The following is a 9,308-nucleotide window of genomic DNA, read 5'->3' on the forward strand; positions in this document are numbered from 1 at the left end:
CCCCCCCCCCCCCCCCCCCCGGTGGATCTCTCACCGCGGCCGCTCCCCCCCTCCCCCGGCAGCGTCCAGGGACCCCCCAGCCCTGCCCCGCTCTGTGCCCAGAGCCCGTTTGGGATCCCAGGGCCCCCCAGCACCTGACGCTCCCGCAGTAACACGCACAGGCTACACAGACGCGGCGGGGACACGGTCCTGGTGCAGCCCAGTCCCAGGCGCTGGGTATGGCCGCTGCGGGACCCTCCGTGCTGAGGGGAGCCTGGGGCAGCCCAGAGGGGCTCTGGGTTGCGGCAGCCCCAGTGGGCAGGGGTTGGGGGGGTGCGGGGCGCCCCCGCTCTGGCCAAGCACCGCTCACCCGAGAGGGCTCTGCAGGGGCTCCCCAGGCTCTGGGCTCCAGGGCAAACTTCGGGCTGTGCTCCCGTCACCGCCTGGCCCCCCCAGCACTGCTGGCTGCCCGCAGCCCCCTCCCCTTGGTGCCCCTTGGTGTAACAGCCGAGGGGGTTCTGACAGGACAGCACGTATCTACAGAGGGGGTGCCCCCCGCCCTGCGTTCACATGATGTCGTCCAGGAGGTTGGGGCTGGCCACCCAGTCGAGGGTACGAGGCTCGGAGGCCGCCATAATCATGCACATGAACTGTTTGCCCGTCCTCTTGTCGATGGGGTAGATGGTGGTGGGGGTGAAGCGCTTGTTGCTCTCCACGAAGTCGCAGAGCTGCTCGTAGACAGCGGGGAACTCATGCCGCAGGAAGACGCCGCGGATGCGCAGCTCCCGCTGGATGTTGATGAAGCAGACCTCCCGTGCCTTCCGGCCCTCCTCCCCCTCCTTGTCGATGTCCGCCGTTCCGGGCGGTGGCGTCAGGATCAACGTTTCCATGTCCCGCTCCTTCTTCAAAATCTTCTTCTCAGGGCTGGAGGAGGCTAAGGCCACCTTGGCATATTTCCTGACCGTCGGCACCTGCATCTTCGGTGAGGGCCTCTCTGGCACTTTCTGAGTGACGGCCACGGTTACATTCAGCAGGAAACATTCGTTGGGGTCGTACTGGTTGCCTGTCTCCCGCAGCTCCTGGGCATACTCCCCCAGGTTGTCCGAGTAGGTGTCCAGCTCCCGCAGGGACAGATACGTGGGGGACATCAGCAGGCTCTCCAGCCCAAACTGGAGAAAGTTCTCGGCGGAGCCCGCATTGGGGAAGCCCAGGAAGAGGACGCCACGGCCGCGGGAGAGGTATCCCACCTTGGCGATGCGTGAGAAAGCCTTGTGCACCTCGGTGTTCTCGCGGCAGAACTGCAGGACGTGGCGGCAGACGCTGCCCACCCGCCCGTAGACGCAGCTGGCCTTGTGCGTGTCCCAGTCTTCGCGCCGGCAGTGCCGGGAGCAGTAGTAGGTGTAGCAGCTGTGGCACGATTTGAAGTAGAGGCAGGCATTGAACATGGTCTCTGTGCGCCGGCACTTGGCATTGGAGCACATCATCATGTCGTCCTCCTCAGCGCTCAGGTCGGGCGAGCAATTCTCCGGTGACTTTTCGAAGGGGCCGGTGGCCGGTGGACGGCGCGGGGTGCCAGCATGGGAGCTGGGGCCCGGCTGCTCCTTTGTGGGTCGGGGTCCCTCGGGCACGTTGTGAGGGACCCGCCTGCCCTCGCCCCGCCGGGGGAGGCCCGAGGCGCTGCTGCTCAGCAGCTGCTTGAGCTGCTCCGCGAGGCTGTCCCTGTCCCCGGAGCGGTGGCCCGGTGCCGGCTTGTAGTCAATGACAAGGTCGGTGATGAGTTCGTCCAGCTGCTCCAGGCTGCGCTGGCGCCCCGAGCCGCTCTCCCTGGGGCTGGGCTGTGGGGCGCAGGGCACAGCGTAGGGCCTGCACTCCCGGCCCGCGTCCAGCATGTCCCAGCTGGCCGAGCGCCTCTCGCTCCGGCCCAGCCCCTCGGCGCGGATGTCGTTGTCGGTGATGGTGATCTCCGGAGTGACGTACCAGGAGCGGCCTGAGGGCCCGCGGCTGCCGTCGGCGTGCACCCGCTCGAGGATGGAGCTCTCGGAGAGGGACAGGGCCGCGTAGCGCTTGGGTGAGCTCGACAGGTTGATCACCACAGGCTGCCGGCGCTCCTCAGGGGATAAGGCACGGTGCTCTTCATGGGCGAGCAGGTTCTCATAGCTGCGCCCACGCAGCAGAGCCTCCTCCCTGCGCGCTGCTGGCGCCAGGATGTTGTCCCAGGATTTGGAGTAGTGCTGGGTCTCCCGGCCCAGCCGCGGTGGAGTCACGCCGTAGCTGGCATGCCAGGAGGAGAACATGGCCTCACGCCCGGCCGGCTGTGGTGTGAAGCGAGACAGTTGCAGGCTCTGGTAGGGCAGCGTGGCCCGCTCGGGGCAGTACCAGTCCCCGAAGTGCAGGGACTGTGCGCTGCGGGGCGGGGGGCACGTGCGCGACAGCACCTCCCGTTCCCGGTACTTCCCGTAGTCCTCGGCGTAGAGCACACGGGGGGAGGAGCCGAGGGCTGGATATGTCCGAGCGTCCTCGGCGTAGAGGGTTTTGACCGGAGTCCCACGCGGGGCGTAGTAGCGGGGCTCATCCCCATAGAAGGTGCGGGCAGGTGCCTCCTGCACCGGGTAACCCCGCGCCTCCTCCACGTACAACGTCCGGGGCGGCATCGTGTGAGCAGCAGCCTTGGCCGGGTCCTCGGTGTAGAAGGGCTGGGGCACGGCGTGGCGGCTGGGGTAGGGGTAGCTGGCATAGCCAGAGCTGCGGAGGGGCATGGCAGGGCTGGGGCACCGCGCTGACTCCTCTGCGTAGAAGAACTTGGCTGGGACTCCGGGGGCCGAAAAGGTCATGCAGCCCCTGTCGGGGTACTCCCTGAATTCCCGTGAGGCTGGCACGGGCACTGTTTGGTACGCCAGTGCCCGGGGGTCTGCCTCGTAGTACTCACCGGGGTAGGGCAGCAGCGGAGGATCCCCGCTGTAGGAGTCGCTGGGGGTGGGCGTGCGGGACGCGGATGCCTGCCGGCTCCCTGGCACGGTCAGGCTGCGGGCGGCCCCAGGGGTGCGGGGCCAGCGCGGCGGCTCCGGACGGTTCGGGGCTGCCCGCAGGCTCCGCGCCGTGTGCACCAGCACTGCCTCGTCCGGCTTGATGTCCACTCGGCACTTGACGTGGGGGCTGGCGCCCACCTTCCCCCCCGGCCCTTCCTCGTAGCAGTTGCTGCCCAGGCAGAGCGGGGAGATGCGGCTGACGCTGCTCCGCTGCGGCTGCAGCTTGATGGGGTGAACCTCGTTGGCCAGCGCCCGCAGCGGCATCGGGCCCTCGCGGCGCGGCGAGGGATCAGTGCGGGAGGGCTCCCGTGCCACCCGCAGCACCTCCCGCCCACGCCGGGCTGGCGGCGGTGATGCCGCCACGGTGATGGGCACCGGGGTCAGGGTGGACTTCACCCGCGGGGCGCTCTTGGAGCGGGCTCGGCGCTTCGGCTCGCTCCGCGGCGCGGGGGCTCTGCCGCTGTAAGGGTCTGGCTTCGGTGGCGCCTGCCTGCCCGGCGGCCCCGGCGTGGGCTCGGGCATGCCGGGGCGCGGGCAGGCGCGCTCCATGGCCGAGGGGGTGCCCAGCTCTTCCAGCGACTCGATGAAGTCGAAACTCCTACAATGGCGCTTGTTGAAGGGCTGCGGCTCGCGGGACAGGGAGGAGGACATGGAGGCGTCACATTGTGCTAGGGGCTGACAGACAACGGAATCCCCAGGGGCTGCTGTCGCCACCTTGATGTCTTGGTACACCGTGGACACCAGAATGTCAGGTGGGTCTGTTCGTGTCATCTTAAAAGAGACTCTTCTGCCAGTTCCCTGTCACACGGCCTCAGAGGACGGTAGCCCCCCCTGCAAGAGAACACATGAGGTGCCTCAATCCTGGAGTGACCTCATATCAATCCCCACTGCTCCTGGCTCAGAGCTGGGGGTTGGCCATCTCTTCAGAAAGGAAGGTTTGGGGGCATCCCAGCCTCCGCTGCTGCTGTCAATAGTCAATCAACTGGAGGAAGAAACTGGAAAAAGTCTCCAGATCCAGGGTGCAAATCACAGAGCGGCTGGCAGGACACCGATGGGGACAGCCAGGGAACTGCATACCAGCTCAGCACAGCAAGAGGAGAACACAGAGTACTGTGCCCTCTTCCTGGCCCACAGGGCACAGGGACTGTCTTGCAGAATCACATGAATTGGCAGCTCTGAGCAGGGATGTGAGGGTTCAACACCAGGGTTTTCCATGGGGAGTGTGTGCTCAGTCCTGGTGAGAGCACCGGAGTGTTGAGGGATCTCCTGGGACTGTGTGTACCCATGTCCCAGCACCAGCACTGCAGGGGGAACCAGGGCCCAGGGACAGGCACCATGAGCACCCACCATGGTGGCTGGGAAGCTACCATGGTCTGGGGCTCTGTAGGAGGCAGGAGCTACAACCCCGCCCTGTGGTGGCTGCACCCACTGTGGCCCACAAACACCCGTGTGGGGTGGTCACAGTGCTGGCTACACAGAGCTGCACACTCTCTGGGTCTTCCAAATCAGGGGTGGCCTCAAGGGGTGGCAGAGGGGTGTTGTGGTGGGCGCCCCAACCTACATGTAAGCAGTGATACCTGCATCACCTCCCTGTGCCAGAGGAGCTGTGCTGGCTCAGTACCCTCTGGCTTTGTTGTCTTCTGTGACCGATGGCTGTGACATGTCCCCTGGGCTGGAAAGCAAGTCTGGTGGTGGCTTCAGCTGCTGTGGGACATGGGGTCTGACACCCACTGTGTGACAGCACCAAACACCCCAGTGCTCTGGGACAATGCTGTTGAGTGGCCAGGGTGGGCAGAGTCCCCAGCTACAGTGTGACACAGCTATGTGACAATGAGGACATCAGCACAAGGTTGCCATAGTGCATGGTGGGAACAGAGGAAGGGGTCTGCCCACAGGACTAAGTGGGTTGTAGCACTGACCTTCCCTACCAGCCCTTTGAGAGCTGCCATGGGTTGTCACCTGCACTGGGAGATGTGCACCTTCTCTGCCCACAACAGGGACCCTCCCAGCTGTCACCTCACCACGTCCTCTGAGCATTGGGTGTTGTGGCCACCAAGGGTCTGGGTGCACTGGTTGATGCTGGCTGCTCTGTATTGCACTAAAGATGGGTGGACACTTGGCTTTAAAGAGCAGCAGAGGACCACAGGGAGGATGTTTCTTGGAGAAAAAGAATTTACTTTATTTAGCAATAAGCATTGACTATGCAGAGATGGGGAGGGGACTTGGGTTCCTCCTCATTACCTGCTCCAAAGCTGGGGGGGTGCTGATGCCAGAGCTGAGGTGACTCCAGTGGCCTTAGGGTGTCTGTCCATGTGATGGGCTGGGAAGAGCAAGATGCCATGAGAAAGGAGATGGGGGTCCCAGTGCCTCCCTGCAGAGCTGGGAGGGCAGGTTTGCCCCCAAAAAGGTGGCCCAGTATTGGCTCTGCTGTGTTACAGTATGCGGGAACTGGGCTGGATCTGGCAAGGCAGCACCCCATGCCACAGCGACGGTGATAGTGGCATTGGGAAGCCCATTCCTGTGGTGTCGGGGTGGCTGGTAGGCAGGGAACTGTAGCCCAGGGTCCTACCTGGTCCAGCAGCGGCAGTGAGGGGGTGGGTGGGCTGAGGTGGCCGAGGGGCCTGTGGTGACTCCATCCCAGCACTGTAAAACAAACAAGGCACATGAGGCTCCTTGGGCACCCCCCAGTATAGTGGAGGTGTGGCTGCTGGGGCCATGGATGCCTTGTGAGCGCATGGAGCACCCTCAAGAGACCCCTGCAGCCACAGCTCTGCTGAACCAAAAAGAACTGCCACCCAAAGAACTGTCACCCAGCGTGTGTGTATCCCTGTGCACTAGGGATGTGGGCGCTGCATCCCACGGGCACCAGTGTCTTCCACCCACCCAGCGGCACCCACTGCCGGTGGAGCTGTGGGGTTGCCATGGTTTCTCCAAATTATTCCTCCTCTGCGAGGACAGTGTGGGTAAGGACAGCGTGGGTGCAGGGGGAGGCTTGCACGGGGAGCTGGGGCTCTGTGGCATTGCAGGGAGAGCAGAGCCCTCCTGCAGCTGCTGGAACCCTCTGCCTATTGAGGGGGGCAGAGCTGAGATGGCCCCACGGTGCTGCCAGTGGCATTATGCTCACATGCCCACCAGCCTCTGACACCAACTCTGCAGGGAGAGGGTTTTGCATCCCCTCTGCTCTCTACAACCCCCCGGCTAGTGGGCATCCGGTTGGTTGGATGCCCCCCCCATTTGCCCCCAGCACTGCCCAGTTTCGGCAGGCACCAGCCTCCCTACTCGGGATGCCCACACGGTGTCACTCCGTGGATGTGACACCTGCCGACAGCACTTGCAGAGTGGCCGGTGCCCAGGAGTGGATGGGAGCCATCCCCCGTCAGGTCCTGCCCTTGCTCCCAGCACGGGCCCAGGCGCTGCTCCCTCCATGCTGCCCGTGAGCACCGGGCTCTGGCAGCACGAGGAGCTGGGCTGGAGGTGACCCCGCTGCCAGAGGGGCCCACGGAGGATGCCCGGAACTGGGTCACTGCCTGCATGTGCCACGTGAGGGCTGTGGGAGGAGGAGTGCGGACCCCACACTGCCCACGCACTGCAGTACCCTGCCTGCCCCACAACCTTAGCGGGCACTGCCTGCACACTGCCCACACTCCCAGGGCACTGCCCACACACTGCCTGCGCTCTGCCCCAAGTTGCCCATACACACAGCCCTGCCAGTGCACGGCCTGCCCGCCCTGCCCTCAGCACTGCCCACTCACTGCCTGTCTCTGCACATGGCAAGGGCTGCTGCCTGCCCATCCTGCTTGGTGCCTTGCCAGGGCACTGCTCCGTGCACCCTGCCCGCACATTCCCCACCCTTGCCCGCACACTCCCTGGGCATTGCTGCCCATCCTACCTGCTCGCTGCCCATGTGCATCCCACTGAGCAGGCAGGAGTGCTGCAGTGGGTACGGTGCCTGCACGCTGCCTGCACATGCAGAGTGCTGAGCACGCTGCACTGCCGCCCCCCCCCTCCCCCCCAGCAGCCCTAGCACACACTGCACTGCACCGGGCCCACTGCACTCACGGCCCCGCGGGCACGGCCAGCAGCATCAGCATGGCTCCAGCACGGCCCAGCACTGCCCCAGCACGGCCCCAGCACTTCCCCAGCACGGCCCCAGCACGGCCTCAGCACTGCCCCAGCACGGCCCCAGCACTGCCCCAGCACTGCCCCAGCACTGCCCCAGCACTGCCCCAGCACGGCTCCAGCACAGCCCCAGCAGTGCCCCAGCACGGCCCCAGCATGGCCCCAGCACAGCCCCAGCAGTGCCCCAGCACGGCCCCAGCACGGCCCCAGCACGGCCCCAGCACGGCCCCAGCACTGCCCCAGCACGGCCCCAGCACGGCCCCAGCACTGCCCTGCACTGCCCCAAGTACTACCCTGAGCGCACCAGCGGCCCCTGCATCGGGACAGGCAGCCAAGGACAATGTCCTGCTGCAAACACTGCTCGAGCAGATGATGCTGGAGGTCCCAGCAGCAGCTGCCGTGGGGGCAGTGTCTGTGCCCGTGTGTGCCCGCTGTGCACAGCCAGCTCTGCTGCGCACGGGCCTGTGCGCCGTGTGTGTGTGTCAGCGGGACACTGATGGCCGCTGCTGCCTGGGCACTTCCCGCACCGGGAGCTGGCAGCCGACATGGTCTGTGGTGAGAGAGCCCCCTGCCCATCCCGCCGCTGCTCCGTATCCGTGGCAAATAGACGCTCCCCCCACCCCCCCCCCGTGCCAACCCCAGGATACACACATGGTGCCCTATGCCCCTGTGGGGGTTGCCCACCCTACACATCAGAGAGCCCCTCCACTCTGCTCCCCAGCCCCGTGAATCAGCCTCTCTGCCCCTGGCACTGCCACATCGCCCCCTGTCCCTGTCCCAAGCCCACCAGGCACAGATGGCTGCCAAACCCGAACCCAGCATGTGCTCCCAGAGGAGTAATCCTGCCGGGGGGAGCAGCACCCCGGGGTGCAGGGGACGCCTGACCCCCGGCCCCTCTAATCCCTCAGCGTGGGGGGCACCCGCAAACGGGCAAAGCCAGGGGGCAGGGGAACTAGGAGCAAGCCGGGAGGGCGAGTTGTGGGGCCGGGACTGGGGGGACGGTGCATGGGGTGGCCCCCGGGGGTGAGCGGGTCTGTCCCGGGCGCTGCCGCAGATGCCGGGGCGGTGGCCCCGGCTACCCCCACCCCGCTGCGTACCGGCACCGGGCGGCACCGGGCCCGCTGGGCCGCGCAGGGAGCTGAGCTGGGCACCGGGGGGAGGGGTGAAATGGCTCCGCTCGAGCGCTGCGGTGGGATGGGACGGAGATGAGGATAGGTTTGGGGCTGGGAGATGGGGATGGGTATAGGGATGGGATGGGGATAGGGCACACGGGAGTATGGAGAACCCCGAAATACCGGTGAGATGGGGTGGGATGACTCGGCTCAGGAGCGCGGGATGGGAATGGCCCCGATGAGACTGATGGAATGGAGGGAGCACAGATAGACGGGGACGGGGATGTGGGGCACGGGACGATTGTGTGGGGAGCCTGGGGGTTGGGATGCCCCGGGAGGATCTTCGGGGAATAGGATAGGGATGTGGAACACGGTGGGGGGCAAAGGGGGAAGATGAGATATGATGTGATGCGAGGCGATGGTGGAGGGGAGGCCCGCGAGGGGGGGCCCCCGGGGGTACAGCAATCCCCAGCCCCCTGCCCGGGACCCCCTTACCTGCTCCGCGCCAGCCGCTCTGGCGGCTCCCGCCGCATCCCCCAGCCGCCGCCGCCGCCGCGCTAGGCTGGGGCTGCCGCCGCCCTGGGGACCATGGCCCGGCTCCGCCCGATCCGGCACGGCACGGCACGGCACAGCACGGCTCGGCCCAACGCTCTGCAGCCGCTTGTTTTCCCATTAATACGGCAGGCGGAGTTACCGGTGGGGCCGGCACCGGGACCGTAGCCTCCCCCGGCACCGCCCCCAGACCGGTCCTCATCCCCATCATCCCCATCCCCATCCATCTCCGCTCCCCCGCCCGGCTCCCTAACCCCGGTTCCCATCCCGGTTCCCGGCCCCGCCCCCACCCCTCGCAGCACACCCTCTTCCCCCGGGACCTCCGGGCAGGGTCTGGGGGCCCCCGATGCCATCCTTCAGGGGTTTCCCCGCTCCATGGGTGTGAATGTCCCGCGGGGGCACCCGGGCCCAGCCCCACACCCTGTATAGAGACCTCACGGCCCCCGCGGACACGAGGGCCTTGCACCGGCAGCTGCCCAGTGTGGGCAGCCCCCCGCGCCTGTGCTGCCTGACCTTGCCC

The 9,308-nt window shown here is 66.4% G+C and overlaps 1 protein-coding gene across 4 annotated transcripts; it reads right to left on the reverse strand.

Annotated features, from left to right (window-relative positions):
* Positions 1–54: 54 nt before the first annotated feature.
* Positions 55–8,997, reverse strand: AJM1 (apical junction component 1 homolog). Of its 4 annotated transcripts, none has more exons than XM_077189070.1 (4): positions 8,732–8,997; positions 5,575–5,648; positions 5,247–5,325; positions 55–3,836 (listed from the first exon to the last, which is right to left on the reverse strand). In XM_077189070.1, exon 4 carries the CDS (start codon positions 3,774–3,776, stop codon positions 546–548), a length of 3,231 nt encoding a protein of 1,076 aa, XP_077045185.1. In that variant the 5' UTR covers positions 3,777–3,836; positions 5,247–5,325; positions 5,575–5,648; positions 8,732–8,997; the 3' UTR covers positions 55–545. The 4 variants fall into 4 exon arrangements, with proteins under 4 accessions (XP_077045185.1, XP_077045187.1, XP_054502569.1 ...); XM_077189072.1 differs by lacking the exon at positions 8,732–8,997 and adding an exon at positions 6,895–6,951; XM_054646594.2 differs by lacking the exon at positions 5,247–5,325.
* Positions 8,998–9,308: the final 311 nt, after the last annotated feature.

Source organism: Agelaius phoeniceus, chromosome 21, assembly GCF_051311805.1.
Source record: "Agelaius phoeniceus isolate bAgePho1 chromosome 21, bAgePho1.hap1, whole genome shotgun sequence".
Lineage (NCBI taxonomy): Eukaryota > Metazoa > Chordata > Aves > Passeriformes > Icteridae > Agelaius > Agelaius phoeniceus.

What these genes read in the sequence shown, in the direction of transcription:
- AJM1 (XM_054646594.2), bottom strand. Translation starts at nt 3,776, where the DNA reads ATGACACGAACAGACCCACCTGACATTCTGGTGTCCACGGTGTACCAA.